We start from the raw sequence: 24,226 nt of genomic DNA, 5'->3' as shown, positions 1-24,226 counted from the left end.
GCACGGGCCACCATGCTAGTATATATCCCTTGCCCTCCTTAAGGCCCACTCCCCTAGGCAGCCACCTCTGGGCCTCTATTTGAAAGTCTGAGAAGCTGGCACATTTTAAAGTAGGAAAATCCCACAACTGAATACATTTTTTGCAACAGTAATGAAGTAATTCCATAGGAGAGTAAAACAAATAAATATTCCTCTTGCACATCTCCAGTTTGTTCAACCTAGCTCTCACAGGTCGCACCTATAGAATAAGTTGTAGAGTGAAATATAGATGCTGTGAGACCTACCAAAGGATCCTCTTAAAGTCTGAGATATGGGAACACATATGGGATTTGGAGAACACTGAAGCTGTCCCTCCTTTTCTCAATCCTTTCTGTTTTACAGACTTGGATGACTGTACCCAATGCGGACAAGATCATTATCCAAATGTGGGACAAAACCAATGCATTCCCAAATACATCACTTTTTTGTCTTATGAAGAGCCACTGGGGATTACTTTGGTGACTATTGTCTTTTCCTTTTCTTTCATCACTCTTTTCGTGCTAGGAATCTTTATCAAGCACCACAGCACCCCCATTGTCAAAGCCAACAACAGGAACCTTACCTATTCTCTCCTGATCTGCTTCCTCCTTTGCTTCCTTTGTGGTTTGCTTTTCTTTGGTCAACCACAACTGGTGTCCTGTCTCCTCCAACAAGTCATTTTTGTCATGGTCTTCTCAGTTGCCATTTCTTGCGTGTTGGCAAAAACTCTCACGGTGGTTCTGGCTTTCCTAAGCATCCAACCAGGAAGAAGCCTGAGGAAGTGGGTGGGGAAAGGAGTGGGCAATTCAATTGTGATTTCCTGTTCCTTTATCCAAGCAGTCCTTTGTTTTGTGTGGCTGGCCACTTCTCCCCCATTTCCAGATGCTGACATGCAGACAGAGACTGAAGCAGTTGTACTGGAATGCAATGTGGGGTCTGTTACCATGTTTTACAGTGTTCTGGGCTACATGGGCTTCCTGGCCATTGTGAGCTTTGTGGTGGCTTTCTTGGCCAGGAAGCTACCTGACAGTTTTAATGAAGCCAAATTCATCACTTTCAGTCTATTGGTCTTTTGCAGCCTTTGGATCTCTTTTGTTCCCACCTACCTGAGCACCAAGGGAAAATTTATGGTTGCCGTGGAGATCTTCTCCATCTTAGCCTCCAGTGCTGCCCTTCTGGGTTGCATCTTTGCCCCCAAATGTTACATTATTTTGCTGCGGCCTGAGTTGAATAACAGGGCTCATCTGATAAGAACAAAAGGACAATAATGTAAATTGCTAGAGTTACAACTGTAACTCTACATCATTTTGATGTAGTGGTTAAGAGTGCAGACTCTTTTCTAGGAGAACCAGGTTTGATTCCCCACTCCTCTACAAGCAGCTGCTGGGTGACCTTGGGTAAGCTACAGTTCTCATGGAGCTATTCTCTCATAGCCACGTCTTGAAGACCTCCCACAGCCCCAACTACCTCACAGAGTGTCTGTTGTGGGGAGAAGAAGATGAGGAAATTATAAAGCACTCTGACAGTGAGGGCGGGTTGTAGATTTGATCCCTTCTTCTTTCAAAGGTTTTATCTGTGGTCAGTCCATCTGTCCATCTTTAGCACACATAAGTCATCAAATTATGCATCTTGAAGTCTCAAAACTGGTGGTCACATTCAGGATAGCATTGGAAATTTTAGTCTCTGACATGAAGAAAATAAGAACATTCTGGTCCATGAAGTGCCTAGAAAGCTGCACTCTGGTTCTTTTTCCTTTGGAAGCTGTGACTAGCTAGGCACACATAGATCATTCAGAAAAGACTAGGACCTAAAATTTGGCCAATAGATTCAGAATGGTAAAGTAGATGCAATAGCAACCACAAAGGTCATTGAAACATCTTGGCTCATGTAATCTCCCTAAACACTACTCTTGGCTCCTTTCTGCTTCGGTAACCATGGTGTAAAGCGAGAAACCTCAAATCTGATCATCAGTTTTAGAATAATGACTAGAGCTTCACTTGGGGTAGATTAGTGCCCAGAAGAAATGGAAAAGTAACATCCCAGCCTATGTAATAGTCAGATTCCCACAACACTCCACTCCATTGGAATGGTTTGTGTGGGAGATATGAAAAAAAAGCTAGACTTTTAGAAATGGCTACAAATTTCAGGATGATGGTCAGAAATGCAGGGAATTGGAACATCCTGAGACATATTATCTGCAGCTCCTGCCCCCCCCCCCCCCCGAATGAAAGCTGAGGTTGTCTGTGGCATGCATCACCCATCAGAAACAATGTTCTATGAGGACTTTCGTAGCACAGTGTTTTGAATGTTAGGCTAGGATTAAGAAGATCTCAGTCTCACCCCACCACCACCACCATTGTCACAAAAGCATCCTGGCTGACATTGGATCAATCACAACCTCTCAACCATACCAACGTTAGAGAGTTATTTGGATAGCTCCTCCCATTCATTGATGTCGCAAGCTGCTTTCCAGTTTAAGGCTGGTATACATGAGCAGGTTAGGAGAAAGAGACAGACCGGGGGAGGGGGGGGGGAGATGGACTTATAAAATTGCTTCTTGAATCCAAAAAGGAACCCAGAAAATTGCTGCTCGACCCAAAAGAGACCTGGCTCTTCATCCCAATTGCAGCAAAGGGCACATTGCACACAACTGTGTGTTTCATGTTGAAATGAAAAGAATTGAGGGGGGAGCCTGCAACACAGTTGTAAGTGCATTCAGGTAGTGGGCAACCTGGCACACTTTTCACTGACCTGTGATGGTCTTTTTATGGGGACAAGTCCCATAGCTGGAGAGAGGATCACACTTTCCCAGGGACCTGATTGGTCCAAGATGTGACATTTGCATCTCACAGGCTGGATTAAAGTTAACTGCATTCAAACTTGGGTGGGAAAAAAACAGTGAAAATACCTTGATTAAGCTATTGAGAGCCAAATCTACATGTGCACAAAGAAGCCCAGATGAGGCAACATGATGTACTTTATGTAAGTTGAAGGGAGTCAAATCTGCACTGATACGAAAGTTTGTGTAGGGCATGATTGCTTCTGAAACACAATGGGCAGACATCTAGTTATCTATTACCCTGCTTTACACAGATAAATACCTCATATTAGATAGCAGTAGGTCTTGTATGTGTTTGTGATTTTGTGTGTGTGTGTGTGTAACACTCAGGTACTGAGTGCCAGCACTTTCTTCCAACACTCTTCTGAATCCTGCAGGGGGTGTTTGGAATTTGTTGCAACCTTGTATACCCAGCATGCAGGGGTGGGGGGAGTGTAGATGACTGGTGAAGGCAATGGTAAATGACCCGGTTAAAAGTCTGCCAAGGAAACATCGTGATGTGACGTCACCCCATGGGTCGGTGTGTATATATATATATATATATATATATATATATATATATATATATATATATATATATATATATATATATATATATATATATATATATATATATATATATATATATATGCACTGGCATCTTTTTCTTTAAAACAACCAAAAAGTTTTGGATATTTAATGATTTCAATAGAAAATACATTTCAAAAAAAAAAAGTTTTGTTTCCTTTCCAAATGAGTATGAAATTTCTAGAATACCTCACAGATGGGATCCTCACTGATTCCAATTGGGCAGAATCAATTAATCCCATTATATAAACAACAAGAGGGAACTCACAAGGATTTGTAGGGAGCCTCTAATTTCTCCCATCACCCATATTCCTCTTACCCTTTTGTAAAAAAAAAAAAAAAACAATAGCTTTTCCTGTTTTCTGTTTTGTTCTCTCCTGCCCACCCAATCACCAGATTACCTTTTCTGCATCCCTGCCTTCAGCTTTTCCTTTCTTCCCTCCAGCAGACTCTTCTTAGGAAAACTAAGGCTCAGTCATGTGGAGTCAGCTGCTGGGTCATGTCCACTTGCCTAGTAGGGAAAGGAACCTTCAAGATTTCACCTGTTGTGTGGAGAGATCTGAGTTTGTGCTCACAAGTGATTTCAGCTGTTGAAAACAGCCTGCTCATCTTCCAAACATGTTCACCATGAGATTCACCACACCTTTCTAGGAAACCTATACTTAAAAGTTCAGATAAGAACACACAATGTTTACAATGGATTATGAAAATGATGAAGGATTTCATATTTGACACACCGGAACAATGAAACATGGATGGAACTGACCCAGTGTCATTTTTAAAACTGTATTTTTGCTCAGTTTTCATTGTTTTAATGTTGTTGTAATGTTAAGATGAGATATTGTTATTTACATCTTAATTCGTTAGGCACCTTTTTGGCCCTTCCAAGGGCAGAAAGGCAGGGTATACCTTCTGTAAAATAAATGATAAATTAAAAATTGGTGGTGGCCATTATGAAGCTGCCAACAATTGCTCACCTCCTATTCACTTGGATGAAACCATGAGGGTGGGGTGACTGGCTGGCTAGGACTGGTAGCTGCTGCCATCCCTGACCATTCTGGTCCAGCAGGATTTCTGGGATGGACAGGAGCTGTGCAACTTGCCCTCAAAGGGTCCCACGTGGTAGTGGAGCAAGTCGGACAAGGTTCTGAGGTCTCTGTGGAAGGGTTTGGGGAGAGCTCCCCTGGATCCATCAGCTATGGGACCTTGGTGGGTGATGGATTTCCCATCCTTTTAGTTCCTACGTCATGCCCCTGCAGTGGCTGTGGTGGTGCTATTGCAAGCCGTCTTCAGTTTCCTGGGGAGCCTTGCTCGCTAGCAGAGGCAACAGGGCTGCCTGGGTTCTTGGGGTATGGGCAACCAGACAGTTTTACCAGCATAGGAATAAATAATGAATAAAAATAAATTTATTCAAGCATTTCATTTCAACTTGGCCGGGCTCAACCCAGTGACGGGGTTGTGGGTGATTTGGTTATCAAATAGGAAGGCTGCCAGGCAATTGTCCCAACCCCCCTGTACAATGTGCTCCAGGGCCTCTTTCATGGTGCACACCAAGCGCTCTGCTTGGCTGTTGGTGGCCGGATGGAAGGGGGCGGACCAGATGTGCTGTATTAAGTATCTATTCAAGAACTCCCGAAATTCCCGGGAGGTGAAAGCGGTTCCGTTGTCCGTGACGAGGGTATCGGGAATCCCATGCATGCAAAAGTCCCTATGCAAGGCTCTGACCACTGCCGCTGTGGAGGTTGAAGCTACAGGAATAACTTCCAACCACTTGGTGTAGGCATCTACAAGAATAAAGAATATTTGGCCCTGGTATTGCCCCGCAAAGTCTAGGTGTAACCTGGACCACGGCCTCCTATTGGACTCCCAGCAGTGGACAGGGGCACTGGGCGGATCAGGCCAGGACTTTTGGCCAGGTTGGCACCTTCAAACACACCCCTCAATCTCTTCGTCCATTCCCGGCCACCATACATAGCTGGTGCCAGGGCCTTCATCCGCACTATTCCCGGATGTGTTTTGTGTAGGGCTTCCAGCACTTGTTTCCGCAATGGGGGGGGGACCACTAACCTGCTTCCCCAGAGAAGGCACCCCTTGTGTCCGGACAGTTCTTCCCTGCATGATGCGAAGGCCCTGAATTCTGCGGCCTGTTTGCCCTCGGGCCATCCCCTTCCCACCGTGTCTAAAACACGGGCAAGGATGCGGTCTCTATCCGTCGCCTTTGCTACCTCGGCGGTGTGGAGGAGCCTCTCCGGTAGCATCTTTGTAAGCTTCACATGGTGGACTGGGGCTGGGTCCGAGTCCATAGATGGCAGCGGCAGGTGGCTGAGGGTGTCAGCGTGTCCCAGGGCATAGGTGTATGAATTTAGGAACTAATTCCACCTCAGGACGTGCTGCGACAAAATTTGTGAAGTCTGGCGGTCTGGGGCAAAGAGTCCCAGTAGCGGCTTATGGTCCGTGGCGATCGTGAAATCCCTATCGTACAGGTAGTCGTTAAATTTATGCACCCTCGCCACTATTGCTAAGGCCACTTTGTCAATCTGGGCATAGTTGTGCTTGGCGGGGGTCAGGTTTGTTGAATAATAGGCCACAGGAACCTCCCTCTCATTCAGGAGTTGGTGCCCCAGGAAGGCGCCCGCCCTGTGTGGGGAGGCATCGCACACCAGGATCACTGGGAGGGATTCGTCAAAGTGGTGGATTACATCGTTAGAAACTAGAAGGCCCTTGACTGCTTGAAAAGCGGCGGCCTGCTGCTTTCTCCAGACCCATCGGCCATTTTTATCCAGGAGCCTATGAACTGGTTCCGCCTGGCCTTGAGCCTTATCGGTCTCATGTGGGGATCGAGGGGTAAGGTGATGGGAGGCCCCTTGTAACACCCCAGGGACCCATCAAACAACTCCGGAAATCCCGGCACACATGCTCGAAATTCTGCATTTGCATTTGCTGCACCCCCACTATTTGAATGCCCAACGGTCGAAACCAGGCCAAGTAAAGTGGTGAGCTGGTGTTTGACAACTAGTATTTCCAGCTTGCCCTTGAAACACTTATACTCTACCATTACCGTGGCCCAACCCAAAACCTGTACAGGGTTTTTTGGAAGTCCCGCAATATGAAATCGGCCGGCCATAGCCTGAGACGGCCCCTGGGGCAAAGTTTTCTAAGCGACTCCTCCGAGATTATGGAGATGGAGGAGCTTGAGTCCAGCTGCATTAGGCATGGAGGGCCCCTGATTGAGACCGACACCCTGACCTTGTCGGGGGTGGTGTGGTGCAAGTTCATTACATGCAGGCTCGTTGATGCGGTTGAGTATGCCACCATCAAGTCGTGGTTGGTGGACTGCTGCCTGCGGGTAACCTTGGCCCAGCAAGCCCACGCTATGTGGCCCACTCTCCCACAGTTCTTGCAGTCCATGTTCCGATAGGGGCAGTCCCATCTCTTGTATGGATCCCCACAGCTGGCGCACTTGGTGTTGTCTGGTCTCTCCATCACTCTTGGTCTCGTGGGAGTTCTTGGGCCCGTTCCTAGTTGGCGACGGAGCTGGTTTGCCTCCTCCTCCTCTGGGTTGCCCGGTGCTGTTTCTTCCTGGTGGACGGCTTCTGCTCACGGGTTGTTGTATCTTTTAGTGGCTCTCTCAAACGCGATGGCTTCGTTGAAGGCACTCTGTAGGGTGAGCTCCTCTTTCGCAAAAAGCTTTTGCTGTAGTCTTTCATTTTGGAGGCCCCAAACAAATCGATCCCTCAGGGCTTCGTCCAGCTTGTCAAAGCTGCAATTCCCCACAATTTGGCGGAGGGCGGCCAGGTAGACTGCGGCCATCTCTCCAGCCCCTTGATCCCTCCTGTGGAAGAGAAATCAGCGGGCGATGAGGGATGGCTGGGACAAGAAGTGCCCGGTCAGGAGTCTTACTATCTCCTCGTATGTTTTCTCTGTGATCTTCGCAGGTGCTGAGAGACCCTTTGGGATCTCGAATGTGGCCTCCCCGCAGACACTCCGAAGCACATCTCACTTCCGGCTGTCATCCATTATCAGGTTCGGTCTTACGTAGCAGTCGACCCGCTCCGTATAGGTCTCCCACGTTTCAGGGTTGGCCGGGACGAACTCTGCAAGGTGGCCCGTTGTCACGCTCGGGTTCGCCATGGCGGCGGTTGCGGCATTGGAAGCTTCAGTCTCCCTGGACTGCGTGCCTTCCTTGTGTCCGGCCAGGTCAGCGAAGTCCACTTAGAGAGTTACCTGGCTAGTATCCCATCCTCGTCGCCACTGTAATGTACTGAGTGACAAAACATGTTGAAGGCAACATACTTTACTGGTGAGTACATCACAAAAGGACGAAATGCGGGCCGGATCCCGATTATATACAAGCCCCGGAACAACCCTCCGTCTGGCCAGGTCCAATCCTGGCCAGTTAAGCTTCCCGCCACAGATCTTGATTGGCGGAGCGTGTTAGCGAGCTACATCCGGAAACCAGTGGGTTTCCACTGGTCGCCTCTGTAGCGTTCGCTATGTTGTACAAGCAGATTTGGATGCAAGACATAGCAACTTCCATTGCAGCAGTCCTAAAATATGCTGTTGTTGTTGTTGTCTGCTGGCTCCAAATGTACTCAAAGCTCCTTTTTTGCTTTGTTTGTTTGCTTGCTTGCTTTTACAAGTGATCTACAAATGACTTAGAATAGTTCAGTTGTTGTTTTCTTTCATAGTTCAGTAAGGTGATGCACATTGGGGCAAAAAAAAAATCCAACATCAAGTATACGCCAATGGAGTCTGAAGTTGCTGAGACAGAGAGCAGAAAGGACATTGCAGAGCTGGAAAAAGTACAGAGGAGGGCAACCAAGATGATTAGGGGGTTGGAGCACCTTCCCTATCAGGAAAAGTTGAAGAGGCTGGGAATTTTCAGATTAGAAAAGAGACAACTAAGGAGGTGGACATGATGGAAGTTTATAAAATTATAGTAGAGAGAGTTGACAGAGAATATTTTTTCTCCACCCAAAATATTAGAACTTGAGGGTTTATCTCTCTCTCTCTCTCTCTCTCTCTCTCTCTCCCTACCTACCTACCTACCTACCTATCTATCTATCTATCTATCTATCTATCTATCTATCTATCTATCTATCTATCTATCTATCTATCTATCTATCTATCTATCTATCATCTGCCCATCATCATCAACATTGTCATCATCATCTATCTAATCTCTGTCTGCCATCTATCTGTCATCTATCATCTTTCTTTCTTTCTTTCTTTCTTTCTTTCTTTCTTTCTTTCTTTCTTTCTTTCTTTCTTTCTTTCTTTCTTTCTTTCTTTCTTTCTCTCTCTCTCTCTCTCTTTCTTTCTTTCTTTTCTTTCTTTCTTTCTTTCTTTCTTTCTTTCTTTCTTTCTTTCTTTCTTTCTTTCTTTCTTTCTTTCTTCTATCACCTATATCATCAGCCTATCATCTTTCATCATCTGTCTGTCTATCATACTTCAATGCCAACCTTACCCAAGGCATCCGGACTGATACACAAGGTTCTCCATAATTCACATTCATCTATAACACAATTCCTATGTCATACGGAGGCTTCCACTGTCCTTGTTTTCTTCAAACTATGCAAAATGGAATAATTCAAGAAGGCTTTCTTACACAGGCAAATGGGAATGCAGTAAATGAATTGGTTCAGAAAGTTGCGTTGTATTCCTATCATTGCACTTAGGCTCAAGACAGGTAGTTTCTACACCATTTAAGGGTCAAGGGTAAATACTTATACTTTGTCTCAGGTTTGTTTCAACTCTGTTTTAGCTTGTTGTTTGCAGATTTTTGTTGTCCAAACCTTACAGCACTGTTCATCAAGTGTCTCATCCTGTACTTGATTTACACTATGTAATCTACCTTGAGCTACAGCAAAAAAAGACAGATTATAAATAACCTAAATTTCACAAACCCAGACTGTCCATCAATACAATCTAAGGGCACATTCACCCAAGTAATCCTTCTCTGGGGATTGTCTTCCCATAATTAATGGCAAGTGCTTGACCTGTGGAATGCAGAAAAGGCAGCAGCAGACTGCAATATATTGCAATAGAACAACAGTGCAATACATGAATTATTGCTAAGGGTTATTTCTACTAAATTAATAGAGAGATACAGGATTGGATCCAACCAGATTTTCACTCAGCCTGGCCCAGTAACCCTCACTGTTACAGCCCGTGCCCAACAATGTTTTTGTCCATGCATACCCCATAACCTCCAGCATAGATTGTGGTAGTCAAAAGGAACCCCTTCCTTTCTTTTCCACTTGCAGAAAAGATGGCTAGATCCAATCCAATACTCAGCCAAGAAAATTGCACATACTTTAAAAATGCCTCAGAGAACAAACACCATCATTCCATCTCCCCTGCAATTAGCAAAAGAACTGTAATTAAAACTTCTGCTCGCAAAATGCCATGCGGAGCTCTGCTGGCCACTAGCAAACAATGTGGTGGATGGTTATAAATATAGCAGTCATTTCCAATACGTCAATTTCTATAGGAACAAAACTGTTAGTCAGGGCATTGTTCATTCATGAAAGGTCATTATCATAACAAAGACTATCACAACGGTGCTGCATACGAGGGAATCTGCAAGGAACCTGCGGACTGAGACAATGCTGACACTTAGCATGGCAGCCATTACGGTCTTGTTGCAATTTGTGCCACTATGCAGGGCTCAGGTAAATAAATGTAGGGTCCAGGATCCTCCAGCTACTGTTCACAAGTATTATAAGCCAGGAGATCTCATCTTGGGAGGCATTGCTTCTCAGACTTTCTTCATCTCCAGTCCAAAGACTTTCAATGAACAACCTTCTCAGGAACTGCTTAAGGATTTCATGTAAGAAATTGAGTGTTAGGGGTTTCTTGTGGTTTTCCTCATTCCACATTACTTTGAATAGCACAGCAACTGCAACAATGCATTTAGGAGCTTCCATAGCTTCGATATCAACCTGGGATCTTTTCTATCACTGTCATGACATAGGCCTGATAATGCAACTATTCTCCCAGATTCTGCCATCAGCATTCTAGGCATCTGCCCACTGGCTGCTGGGGTCCTACCTCTCTGGTGCATTAGGGACTTGGAGATCTCAAAGACAGAGGTCAGTCAAGAGTGATCCTGTCAATAGCAGCTTCCAGAACAGTATTCTGGGACTCAGCCTAATCACCTTTGGTATCTTGAAGTCCCCTGAGGATCCAATTTGGATCCATCTGACTCAGAGGGCACACCAGCCTAGCCTTTGTGGAGAAGGATCAGCACTCTTATCCAGGCTTTCTGGAAACATTCTGACCATAAAACATAGGAAAGGAAAGGTCCCCTGTGCAAGTTCCAGTCGTTTCCAACTCTGGGGTGACGTTGCTTTCACAATGTTTTCACTGCAGACTTTTTACGGGGTGGCTTGCCATTGCCTTCCAAAGTCATCTACAATTTCCCCCAGTAAGCTGGGTTCTCATTTTACTGACCTCAGAAGTATGGAAGTCTGAGTCAACCTCGAGCCAGCTACCTGAAAACCCAGCGTCTCCTGGGGATCGAATTCAGGTCGTTAGAAGAGCTTAGGACTGCAGTACTGCAGCTTTAACACTCTGCGCCACAGTGCTCTTCTACCATAAAACATAACATGCTTATGATGTGTCATTAATGGTATTAACGTGGCAAACTGGAAGATCATGTATTTCTCATCTCAAATGTATGTTTAATTCTAGCGTTGTGACTAAGAATTACCAGCACATCCTGACCTTGGAGTTTGCTATAAAAGAGATCAATGAAAATCCCCAGATTTTGCCCAACATCACCCTAGGATTCCATATCTATGACAGTTATCTGGACGCCACGTGGACCTATCATGCCACACTGCAGCTGATTTCCATGAGAAATAGATTTGTTCCCAACTACACTTGTGCTCTGCAAGACAGTTTAATGGCAGTAATTGGAGGACTTGCTTCTGAAACCTCTCATCAGATAGCAAATATTTTGGGCATCTACAAGATTCCACAGGTAGAATGTGTGAATGGGTATAAAAATTTGCAAGCCACTAATACGTCATTTTTTTTTTCCAGATATGATTCCGTAGTTTTGAAAAAGAGATGGCTGTGTTTAATAAAAAGCTAAGAAGTTCATAATAATTACATATATATTCCATGGCTCTGTGTTGTAGTTATAGTGTATGGTTTTATGAATGGCACCTTTAATGGAAGTTTCCAATGTTAATAAAATGGAATCTCTGGATATAACTTTTGGTTTACTCATATTATTATCTAGAAGTCAAGAAAGTCTCTGTTAGAAAAGTTTATTCAAGAAATACTTTGCAGATGAAAATTGTTATACTAAACATTTCAGAAATGAATGTTACAGCCCATCATAGTACTTAATGTATTATAGAACCTAGAGACCTCAGTCAAAGATTTAATAGTTAATATGAGTATTTAATATTTAGAAACTATCATTATAGTTTAGAAAATGCATACTCCAATATATGTTCTCTTACACTCACAACTAATTATTCTTTCTTTCTTCTACACCCCAACTCCAATATCTCCACCCCAACTCCAACTTCACCCCAACTTTAGGTTCTATATGGTTTTGCTCCGGGGATAACAGAGAAAACCCAGGTCCTTTCCTTTTATCAAATGGTCCCAAATGAAGCCATTCAATATATGGGGATTCTCCAATTACTTCTCTATTTCAAGTGGGTGTGGGTTGGATTAATTGTTGATAATGAACATGGAGACAAGATGGCAGAGATGATGCTTCCATTATTTTCCCAGAAAGGCATCTGTTTTGCCTTTGTTGAAAGAAACTACCGCTTAAGTTTTCAGGATAACATTGAGGATACGTTTGAATTACTAATAGAAATATGCAATAAACTCATATGTAGCACAGTAAATGTAGTTATCTTTTTTGGAGAAGTTAATTCCATGATAAATTTGAGGTTACTGCTATCTTTACCAGGAACAAAAGAAATGCCCATATACAAAGTATGGATTTTGACTGCCCAGATGGATTTCCAGTCACTTACTGTCTACCAAAATTGGGACATACAGGTTGTGCATGGTGCATTGTCCTTTGCAATTCACTCCAGTGAACTAAAAGGATTCAAACAGTTTCTTCACGGCAGAAACCCTTTCAATACAAAAGAAGATGGCTTCATTTGGGATTTCTGGCAGCAAGCATTCTACTGTACGCTCCCTAATTCTGTTCTGGACAAGAAGGGAGATACCTGCAATGGAGAAGAAAGGCTGGAGAAGCTTCCAGGACCTTTGTTTGAAATGAGCATGACGGGCTACAGCTATAACATCTACAATGCTATGTATGCCGTGGCCCATGCAGTACAAGTCATGTATTCATCCAAATGCCATCCGGGAGTAATGATGGTGGGAGACAGAAGGAAGCATTGCCATCAGCAGACATGGGAGGTATTTGGGCTGAAATCTGTCCTCTAGTTGAGACACTCATTAATTCATTACTATTAGTGATTTGGGTGTTATTGCAGTTTTTCTAATTTTTTAAACGCTGCTGTGGGTGAAGCTAGGAGTTTTGTTAGTTCTTCACTATCATCCCTGAGATAGCACCACAATGTTATGTTTACTTTGGTGGATCTATTCAGTCTCATGTGTAATATTTTAAACTCCTGTACTTTTATAGAGTGGTAAACTGCAGTACTGCAATCCAAACTCTGCTCGTGACCTGAGTTCAATCCCGGTTGAAGCTGGGTTCAGGTAGCCAGCCTTCCATCCTCCTGAGGTTGGTAAAATGAGTACCCAACTTGCTGGACGTAAAGTGTAGATGATCCCAAGGCAATGGCAAACCACCCCGTAAAAATTCTGCCATGAAAACCGTGATGCAGTGTCACCCCAGAGCCAGAAACAACTGGTGCTTGCACAGGGGATTACTTTTACCTCTTACCTTTTTATATTTATATTTTCTTACATACTATCTCTGCTTTCCTTTTGTTCCAGCTTCACCAATTTTTGAAACATGTCTCATTTAACAACAGTGTTGGGGACAAGGTTTCTTTTGATCAACATGGGCAATTAATAGCAGGATTTGATGTTATCAACTGGGTCACATTCCCAAACCAATCTTTTGTTAGAGTGAAAGTTGGCAGGATGGATCCCCAAGGCCCTCCAGACCAAACACTCACCATTCGTGAGGATGCCATTGAGTGGCACAGCTGGTTTAACCAGGTAGATTTGAATAAAGACATTTTGTGAAGTATCCCGCAGTTGAGTGATGGCTAAATGATTGCAAAATGAGGGAACACATTATGATGTAGATAAATGGAAAGGGAGGACAGCACACTTGACTAAGCTGTATGTAGGTTGTGTAAGATCTTCCTTGCTATCTGAATCTCAGGAATAACTTAGACAAATCTTTGGGTGCCTTACTCTGCCATAGACATTGCTATGTTTTGAACATCATGTAGTATCCTAGCTTAGCCTGCAGGAAATTTTCCCAGTTTAAGGAACATCCTCCAACTTGTGGCTTTAATGTTTGCCCTCCCATTCGGAAGAACGAGACAACACGATAATATGGAATAAAACAGGGCAACTTTATTGAACCGAACAGCCTGGGGCAGCCTAACAACTAACCGGACAGGCCAAGGGAAAACACCAGACCCTTCCCTGTCCGGATGGGGCGAGCCAACCAGCCCCCAGCAGCAGCCGGTTTGAACCGGCTGCTGCCAGGCTGGCAGAGGCCGGGTGTCCCCTCAAATGGCCATGCCGCTCGCACAGGAACGGCCTGCCAGATGAGGTAACCCCATAGCGGGAAAGACAGCAGAGAGCTGTGCAGCACCGCTGCCGTCCGCCCCCCGCTACTTCCCTTAAACCGGGAAAACCGTGGGTGCACACCAAATAATAAGACCTGAATTAAAGTCCCGCTAAATAAAGTTACCTAAACATAACCCAACCTCTATGCAAACAGTACTAGGTAGGCGAAAAACATCCTAACCGAGGCCAATTAGTTAAGATGAAAAAATTCCTACCTGGCCCCGTAAAATCGGTGACCAGAGAAGCCTGTACTATTGCAGGGTGGGAGGGTGGGCCAAAATGGCCAGGCAAACTGTGTGGAGCCAGGTGTGACCGGGCTTATAAAGCCCCCAGACCACGCCCAGCACATCCCCGGATACAGAGGGGCCGTTGCCTCGCTCCATCCGGGGAGGAAAACTCGGCCCCCGCCCTAAAGCCGCCAAAAGTCGGCGCGGGCGGGAAGGGGCCGGATTCTTAAGTGGAGTTAAAAGATAGAGGCATCACCTCTAAAACTGCAGTCCTGTGCATGCCCAACTGGGAATGTCTCATTGAACTACATAGGATTTACCTCTTACTAAGCAACCAAATAAGAAGGGCCATGTGAAATCTAATCCATGCATGACTGGGAAAAATTACTCTTTGTTCCATGATGTGTTTTGTTTAGAACGTTATAAATTCAAACAATCAATATTCTTCTTTCTTTGATGCTTTAGACTCAGCCACTTTCTGCATGTAATGACAATTGCTATCCTGGTCAGAGCAAGAAAATGAAAGCGGGGAAGCCATTTTGCTGCTATGATTGTATTTCATGTCCAGAAGGGCAAATATCTGACAAAAAAGGTGAGCAGTATTAATCTACGGAGATACTAAGGAATGTACATGTAAAATGAATCTACATTTGATGGTCTTAAAGGTTTGTTGTATTGCTTCAACATGGCTACCCACCAGGATCTATCTACCCTATTCTGTCATATATGAATTATGGATTACTGTTCTGTATATGTACAAATGTGCAGACTTTGGTATGCAAGACCTGAGCATGGCTGAACAATAGGATTTTTTGTAGGACATTAATTCATAGGCTTACCATAGGTTGGAAATGACTTGATGGCATTTAACACATGCATACAGACACACACACAATGTGTTCCTAATTTTAATACAAAAATTTAGCTAAGTCAAATTATTATATATAAAGTTTACACTGACTAAAAAGTTGTACATTCAGTTCACATTTATATTTTATAGTCCCAGGATATCACAACATACTTTGCCCACCAAGGTCGGAATAACGAGTCGGACACAATGCATTGGATTAAAATTGGGCCACTTTATTAACTTACAACATGAACAGCAAGGGAACCCCACCAGCGGCCTGGCCAGGGCTAGGGGTCACCGCGACCGCTCCCCTGCCATTAACGGGCGAGGACCCAGCCCCCCTTCCGGAGCTGAGCTGCTCAGCTCCATCCAGGCAGGCCCAGCAGGGAGGCCCGCACCAGAGGGCCCAAACCCAGACGCACGTCTCGGCGGAAAGGCACCCTCTAGCCGAGCCTCCTGGACAGTCTGCATTCTCCAACCCGGGTCTCCAAACCCCAAGGCCGATCATGCCAGACCCCAAAGTTTCCCCCAAAGTGGGGGATGCTTCACAGTCCTCCCCTAGCCGCATAGTGTCCTAAACCCCTAAAACCTGCCACTAATAAGGCCAAGTCTCTACTTAGGGCTTAGTACCCACCGGGAGGCCCAAAGCCACCCGCAACCCTTGCTGCAAATCTCTCAGAAAAAGCACGTTACCCTTTTCCGAGAGATGCACCCCATCCCCTCTGTAGAGGTCAGGACATCTCGCTGAAATATCCGGATGGGATAAATAGTGGCCCAAACCCTTTTCAAGTAATTTTTTAATTTCTTTATTGGCTTTATACCTAGCTCTTTCTAAGGCTGCAGGGTCCACAGCATGACGCCACACTTGGCGGGGCAGCATGGCTGACCAAACTATCGTGGTCTCCGGCCATCGCTCCCTAATGCGCTGGAAGTCATCCCGGGCTTGCCACACCAAGGCCTTACCCTTCAATAACCCCAGATCATTACCTCCCAGGTGAACCATTAAGACCTGTGGAGGAGGACCCGCTCTATCTTTGAATAACAACGGCAGCAAGCCTGGCCACTGGAGGCCCCGGCGCCCCTGCCATTCGATAACCGCATGCTGGCTGAGTCCCAGCTGAGAGCCGACCGCAGTTCTCCGTGCTTGAAGACCAGCCCAAAAGACATAGCTATGGCCGCAGATGAGAACTCGGCACCGGCTCCTCTGGCCAGGAACAGCAGCATCTACAAAGAGAAAAAACCGTTAAACACAAACGGAACCAACTCATGCACACCATCCAATGCACTCATTGCCCGCAAAAGGGGCGGATGTATGCCTTGTAGGCTGAAGAACGCCAACGCCCCAGCCTCTGAATAGAGGTGGAAGGCAACCCCATAGCAGCCGCTGTCGAGGCCGCCCCAATTCTAAAGGAGTGGGTACCAAACCGCACCCCCGATAACCCTAACTCACCCAGCGCCCTAGACGTAACCGCCCAGAACTGGTGCTTCGTTAATGGCTTACCATCCATGTGTATAAACAAAAATCCGTCCTTGGGCCCGCGCACTGCCAAATAAGCAGCCAACGCATTAACTGGACACAACTCGAGCTCCGAACAACTACCCAGCTCAAGCACAGTACCCCGCTGCAACTGATCCGTCTTCGAGCGACGGACAGTAACAACCGCCTTAGGCCCCAACAACCTCAGGTCCCTCAGCTGCAAATCCCTACCAGAAACATCGTTTCTAGACTGAGCAACCAGCTCACTCACTCTAAGCGCCCCAAAAAAGGCCAACAAGGACGCGGCATGAAATAAACATGCCTCAAAAGGCGAGGCACACACCACGCCCCATACCCTCTTCAACCCCTGCAGAATCGACGGAGACACCGGATTCCGCGTATCAGCCCTGGGTCCGGCTTCTCTAGCCCACCCCTCCAGCATCTTTCGAAGACGAAAATCTGCTGTATCTTCCCTATAACCGAGTGCCTTACTTGCAAAAGCCAATGCAGACAGGCACCCCCTAATAGATCGCACGGCCAACCCCTTACCTCGCAAAGACACACAGTAATGGAGCAATTCCTCCACCGGGAGGGGCCAAACCCTGCGATACCCTACCTCAGCCCGAAAGTCCTCAAACTGCCGCACGGCCCGCTCGTAAGACTTCCGAGTGCTGGGCGCAATGGCTAGGCCTATCGCTCTGCAGGCTTCGGCTCTCCAATCTGCCATAGCTCCTGGGGCATTGGCACCGGCTCTCCGTCTGCCTCCGGGGCCAGCTGACGAAACCTCTCCATCTGTTTACGAGATAGAGCATCAGCCACCCCGTTGCTCACCCCAGGAACATGCCTGGCTAAAAACAATATATTAAGCCGCAAGCAGCGCAGAGTGAAGGCCCTCACCAACCTCATTACCCTCTGCGATTTGGATGAAAGGGAATTAATGACGTGGACTACTGCCATGTTATCACACCAGAAATGGACAGTGTGATTGGCCATATCCTTCCCCCACAGCCAAACCGCAACTAAAATGGGAAAAAACTCGAGAAACGTAAGATCTCGGTTCACCCCTACCTGCGTCCAGGAATCAGGCCAAACATCCGCGCACCAATGTCCGCGAAAATAAACGCCAAAACCTAAAGATCCTGCAGCATCAGACATGACCTGTAGTTCGGCCTCAAGTGTCAAGTCGTCCCTCCAAAAGGAGACCCCGTTAAACGACTCCAAAAATTCCAGCCAAACCCTCAAATCCTCCCTCATGCTGCAGGTAACCCTAGTTCTATGCTGGGGCAAGCGTAACCCTGCCATAGAATCACACAGTCTCCTAAGGAAAGCCCTTCCAGGAGCAACCACTTTGCAAGCAAAGTTGAGGTGCCCCACCAACTGCTGCAATTCCAGCAGAGTGACCTTCCTCCTATGAAGAAATGCATTAATCCTATCCCTCAACTCCCCCAATTTCTGCAAAGGCACCCTAGACGACTGATCAATCGTGTCAATCTCAATCCCCAGGAAGGTCAACCTCTGGGTTGGACCTTCCGTTTTTTCCGGTGCTAAGGGTACCCCAAGTTCAGTAGTGAGCTCGGCAAAACCAGCCAGCAGCTGGCCATACTGCCCTGTCCCTACGGGCCCCACAAACAGGTAGTCGTCCAAATAATGAACAACGTCCTGCAACCCCACTTTCTTTCGCACAGCCCATTCTAAAAACGTGCTAAAACGCTCGAAAGCGGAACATGACACAGAGCAGCCCATTGGCAATGCTCTATCCATGTAAAAATGGCCCTCAAAAGAAAATCCTAAGAGATCAAAGTCACCGGGGTGGACGGGCAAAAGGCGGAACGCAGACTTAATATCGCATTTCGCCAACTCAGCCCCCACCCCGCAATGCCTCACCACGGCGATAGCCTGGTCGAAGCTGGTATACCTGACAGAGCATAAATGCTCTGGGATCCCATCATTCACTGACTGCCCCCTAGGAAAAGACAAATGGTGAATCAAACGAAATTCACCAGGCGTCTTTTTGGGCACCACACCTAACGGCGAGACCCTCAAAGTAGGCACTGGAGGCTGTGAAAAAGGACCAAGGATCCTTCCCTCTGCCAACTCCTTAGCGACCTTGTCTCTAACGACCTGTTCCAAACCTTTAACAGACTTAAGATTTCTAGACATAAACGCAACTCGAGGCCCCTGAAAAGGGATCCTAAACCCAAACTTAAAACCCTCCAACAGGTACAAAGCGTCCGCCCTCCTAGGATACTTAGCTAGCCATCGCTTAAGCGGTCCCACCCTTATCGGGCTGGGGCCCTTTCTTAGCTGGAAAAGCTCCTCCGCCCCCGCCAGGCTTCTTTTGATTCCTGCGCCCCCGGGCTCTAGGGCAGCTGTCAAAGGCGTGGGATCCACCACACAAGGGGCAGGCGTGCTTGAACTGGCACGCCTTTCTATTACACACCCCCAGGGATCCAAAGTCCCAGCAGAGCAAGCGGGGTTGAACCGCCTGCCCCGCTGTACCGCGGGGAGAGCTCGACGAAGTGGATGAGGACGCCCTACTCACTAAGTGACCACTATCTGATCGGTCACCCAGGTTAGGCCTAGCCGGAGACATAACCTGCAGCCAAAGCTGCTGGTGAATCCGATCCCACTGGATGGACCGATATAGGGCAGCCCGCATTCTAAATTCCTGGTCATACTGTAACCAGGCTGATCCACTAAAGGCAGTATAACCTTTATAAATAATGTCCAAATATTGGAACAATGATGCCGCCCGCCACGGCTGCGCCCTGGCAATTACCCCAGCATAAATGCAGAACCCAGGCAACCAATTAGCCCATGTTCTGTCAACCTTTCTCTTCCGCAGCTTCTCCTTTTCCTTTTCATCTAATTCCTCCTTGTCTTTCTTTTCCATTTCTCGATAAAGAAGGGAAAATATGTCCACATACTCTCCCTTCAAAATCTTCTCCCTTGTAGCAGGAAGCAAATGGTCCCCGAGAGGCAAAGCAACTTCACCAAAAGGCAAGTCTGTAAAAGGCACCATCCCATACTGCGATGGTGCACCCAAAATGGGACCAGACCAGCTCAACTGCCCTGTACCCGGATGAACACAAGGTGTGCCCTGCCCCCCTGGCCAAGCCCAATTCTGCACCAGCCCAGCCCCAGCAGGAGTAGGCACACCCAAGCCTATCCCTGAGGTGCCAAGCCCGGCTACTGTAGCAGGTCCCCATGTTCCCCATGGCCACACCTGCCCAGACCCAACTTGCAAACCATCACTGGACCTACCTCCAAGTCCCGCCGGCACCACCGGCAAACCGATGCCCGACGTCTGCGCCTCCTCCACCGCACCTGCATCAGGTCCACTGGAACCAGCATCCTTGCCAGGCAGGACTCCACCAGACCTGCCCTCAAGAATGGACAACCTGGTGAGAATGTTAGCCTGCCTTGCCTTTTTGGATTGCCTAACCTCGCCCCCTTTACTCAAGGAAGGAACACCCGCCGCCTGCTCTAAGGCCTGCAGCCTACTTAAAATACTATAATCCACCATCCCTTCACCCTCCTCATCCGAAGAGGATGACGGAGGTGGTGGCCTCCTGGCGGGAGCTTTAGATGGTCTGGGTGCAGGCTTCTTGCCCTTAGACTTGCCTGAACCTTTACCACCAGACATTTTTGCCCACCTGCTTTATAAAAGGGGGGCCTAAAATGGCCGCCCAAACTGCCTGGCAACAGCCCCAACCACCAGCACCACAAAATGGCCGCCCAACTGTCTTTTTGCCCCTCTCTCAAGGAACCCACAAAATGGCCGCCCACACTGCCTAGCAACAGCCCCGGCTACCACAACCTAATGCTACTCCACTATAACCAAGGGTGGTGCGGGGTTTTTGACTGACTCCACCTCCCGTGAAGACCAATGCAACCTAAAGCCCCTCACCTGGCCCAAGCTTCCGCCAGGATCTAACTCCAAATTTGAGTAGCTCAAACTGCAGTACTGCAGCTTTAACACTCTGGGCCCCCAAGCTCCTGCAGCATATAATTACTAAACACACAATGCAGTAGCAAGGAAGCAACTCAGCTAACCCAGATAGACACCCACAACTCCACCAGGCTGGCTAATCCCAATGCTAACCAGAGCCAACCCCTGCTTAGCTCCTGCGATCTAACGGAACCAAGCTATCCCGTGCCACCCAATTCAGGGCCCGTAAACCACCAAGCCCCCAGAACAACTCAGCCTGCCGACGCCGCTCAGCTCCACGACTCCGACGCCGCCGCGCCTCCCGAGGAGCACCAAGCCGACTCGCTCTCTCCTGTCAGAAGCCGACTCGCTCTCCCCCAAATCAGCCGCCGCCGCGCCTCAGAAGGAGCTCCCGAAGCCCCGACACGACTGCCAACGAAAACGGCCTCCAGCCCTGCCCCGATCGTCTCAGGACTGAAGAGAGGGACGGGGAGCTAGCCGTTGAAGCGGCTAAACCCCGCCCCCTGCAAAGCGCGCCCAAACAGTGCGCGGACCAACTCTCCCGCCCTGGAGGGCAAAAGGATCTAAGCAGCCTAGCAGCTACGCTGCAGGCTGCAAGATTACTATAATGGATTGTATTGGTAAAATCTTGTAATGGCATACTAAATAAGTTATAAATGTTTTGTTGTGTGATTAGCTTTCCTGTCGTGTGGCAGTTCGTAGGATTAAGAGCTGATCATCGTTATTTACTTTGTTTGAGTTTGTTCTTGAAGACCCAGGATTCAATGGGTACAGAATTTAATGATTCACTCATTCATGAAGTTCGTAGGATTAAGAGCTGATCACCGCTTTTCACTTTGTTTGAGTTTGTTCTTGAAGACTGAGAATTCAATGGGTACAGAATTTAGTGATTCACTTATTCATGAAGGCAGTATATTGAAGATAGAAATAAGACTCTGTGTATTCCATTGGTTTTCCATATCCTTGTGAAAGAAATAAAAGGAAACACTTTTCTTTAACATAAAAGACTCTATACTACTGAACAAAAAATGCGAGACAAAACTGTATATTGAAAGAAATACCAAGGTGAACAAAAGCATGGGCTCTCTGTATAACTTCTTCTTGTGTAAAATGTCCAGCAAATCTTATCATAAGTCCTTCAGGACATCGGAATGTACATTTCTGGGTATCTGCTTCATATCATTTATTGTTGCTGGTAGTGGAAAGGTAACCCAGAATATGCAGATATTAAGACATTGCACTATGAATTATGAAGTTGAAAAGGAGCCTCCATGTAGGTTCTTAATTTTGTGTGTTTGTGAGATTTATGAATTGCAGTGCTTGTTTCCCATTAAATCATATTTTCTATAGCTTGACAGTTGTGTGATTTTATGTGACTGATATCACCACATTTTTCTTCCAGACTTGACTCACTGTTTTGCATGTTCAGAAGATCATTATCCCAACAAATATAAAACTCTATGCATTCCCAAGGTTGCAACCTACTTATCATATGAAGAACCTTTAGGGATCAGTTTAGCTGCTGGTGCTCTTTTGTTTTCCTTAGCTACAATTCTGGTGCTCAGAACATTCATGAAGCACCACAACACTCCCATAGTCAAAGCCAACAACCGGAACCTCAGTTACACTCTTCTTGGATCTCTCCTGCTTTGCTTTCTTTGTGCTTTGCTATTCATTGGCAGGCCAAAAAAGGTGATGTGTCTCCTCCGCCAAATGGTTTTCAGCATCACCTTTTCAGTGGCTGTTTCTTCTGTGTTAGCAAAAACCACTGTTGTCGTTCTGGCTTTCATGGCCACCAAACCAGGAATCACGCTGAGAAAATGGGTAAAGAAAAGACTGGCAACTTCCATTGTACTTTCCTGCTCTCTTTTTCAAGCAGGCATTTGTACTGTGTGGCTGGCAACCTCTCCCCCATTCCCAGATGTTGACACACTCTCAATTAAAGATGAAATCATATTGGAATGCAATGAGGCTTCTCCAGTCATGTTCTATTGTGTCTTGGGCTATATGGGTTTCCTTGCCGTTGCCAGCTTCAGCTTGGCTTTCCATTCTAGGAAGCTTCCAGACAGTTTCAATGAAACAAAGTTTATCACGTTCAGCATGCTGGTCTTTTGCAGTGTTTGGTTATCCTTCATTCCAGCCTACCTGAGCACAAAGGGGAAATATATGGTGGCTGTGGAGGTCTTCTCTATCTTGGCTTCCAGTGCAGGGCTGCTGCTTTGCATCTTTTCTCCCAAATGTTACATTATTGTGTTGAAGCCTCAACTGAACAACAGGAAGCAGCTTATGAAGAGGAACCATTGAAGAAGGTGTGTTTCCCTCAGGAAATCTGCAGTCTATTCTCACATTTACCACTTTACAATTAAATATGCATTGGGAGTGTGAGAGGCTTTAACAAAGCCTTTGAGTGAAACAAACACCTTTGGAAGATGTAATTGCTGAAGATGGTTGTCATTGGTATTTGAAGTACCAATAAAGACATAGTTACATCTACCAAATAAAGAAATGTATCACTGTTGAGAATGATCTCAGAGAACTGCAAAGAAACATGTGAAGTCTAAAACACAACACAAGATCATTTAATAGAAAATTTGTCTTTTCATGTATGCTGGTTTGGAGATTATGATACCCTGCATCTGATATTATTGTTGGCTTTGTGACATCTGCTATATTATCTTGAAAATAGTTTCTAATATGGAGATCTATTTCTACTACTATTTCTGTGTTCGTGAATAAAGAAGTATTTAATTTCCAACTTGTGTGTTGAGTGGTTTCTTTGTTCCAAATTATTTCACAATCAATTCAGTGGTGGGCAGACCATTGTTCTTGACCATGTTGGGTTGAACGTATTTTATTAAGTAAAGAAGAAATTAAAATGTAATCAGTGCTGATATAAGTTCCATAGCATATGGAATAATAACAGGAATCCTTTTCCTCTGGATGTAACTCTTTTCACAAATAAGAGGACTTCCGGTAATGGCGTGGTGCGGCTGAGCGGCTTCTCCCGAGTCTCGGGAGACAACTCAGTTTGCTGAGCATTCGAGGGGGGCTCTCCATCGGGGAGCACCCCCTTAAGAAGTGACGGAAGTCACATCCAAGTTTGGGGAGCTTCTGGGGATTGGGGGGGGGGAGCGGAGGCTCCTCTTTTCAACCTCAGCTGTCCCTGCAGCCGATGCTTCAGCAACGCTTCAGCGATCAACCGGGCCACCGGACAAAGGAGTGAAAGGAGACAACAGCTTCATTCCTCTTAAATAACAAAAGAAAGAACTAAACTAAAATCCCAGCTCCTGCTGATTTGTACTGGCACTGGAATCTTAGCTGCCGGCGGCGGTCAAAGAAAACACGGAGAACGGACAGCGGCGGAGAGCGGAAAGAAGTGGAGGGAAGCGGGGGGAAAGTAAGAAAATAACAGCATGGAATATGACAGGTACGAAACTGTGGTGGGTTGAGGTCGGAGGGAAGTCCATGATAAACTGTACTGAGGAGAAGAAATAAAAAGATTGAAAGAAGGAGGGAAACTGAGACGCTTATAGTA

General features: G+C 46.3%; 2 protein-coding genes across 2 annotated transcripts in view; both read left to right on the top strand.

The window, feature by feature from the left end:
* The window catches only part of LOC132583148 (vomeronasal type-2 receptor 26-like), a 28,335-nt gene extending 27,049 nt beyond the window's left edge, over nucleotides 1-1,286 (top strand). The window contains exon 5 of the mRNA XM_060254822.1: nucleotides 382-1,286. Coding sequence (XP_060110805.1) covers nucleotides 382-1,286 — 905 coding nt within the window. The remainder of the gene's footprint in view (nucleotides 1-381) is intronic.
* Nucleotides 1,287-7,553: 6,267 nt separating this feature from the next.
* LOC132583147 (vomeronasal type-2 receptor 26-like) lies at nucleotides 7,554-22,995 on the top strand. The gene is made up of 5 exons (XM_060254821.1): nucleotides 7,554-7,621; nucleotides 11,120-11,411; nucleotides 12,626-12,787; nucleotides 14,878-15,004; nucleotides 22,094-22,995. The coding sequence occupies exons 1-5, from the start codon at nucleotides 7,554-7,556 to the stop codon at nucleotides 22,993-22,995; spliced, it is 1,551 nt and encodes a 516-aa protein (XP_060110804.1).
* The last annotated feature ends 1,231 nt before the right edge of the window (nucleotides 22,996-24,226 follow it).

This window comes from Heteronotia binoei, chromosome 15, assembly GCF_032191835.1.
Source record: "Heteronotia binoei isolate CCM8104 ecotype False Entrance Well chromosome 15, APGP_CSIRO_Hbin_v1, whole genome shotgun sequence".
In the NCBI taxonomy this organism is placed as follows: domain Eukaryota; kingdom Metazoa; phylum Chordata; class Lepidosauria; order Squamata; family Gekkonidae; genus Heteronotia; species Heteronotia binoei.
Note: the sequence above shows the minus strand (reverse complement) of the source record. Positions and strands in the feature narration are given on the sequence as shown.

Excerpts from the sequence above, each read along its gene's own strand:
- LOC132583147 (XM_060254821.1), top strand. The coding sequence starts at position 7,554 with ATGGCGGCGGTTGCGGCATTGGAAGCTTCAGTCTCCCTGGACTGCGTG. Across the intron at positions 7,622-11,119 it reads CCTTCCTTGTGTCCGGCCAG|CGTTGTGACTAAGAATTACC; the intron begins GTCAGCGAAGTC and ends GTTTAATTCTAG. Across the intron at positions 11,412-12,625 it reads GCATCTACAAGATTCCACAG|GGAGATACCTGCAATGGAGA; the intron begins GTAGAATGTGTG and ends CTGGACAAGAAG.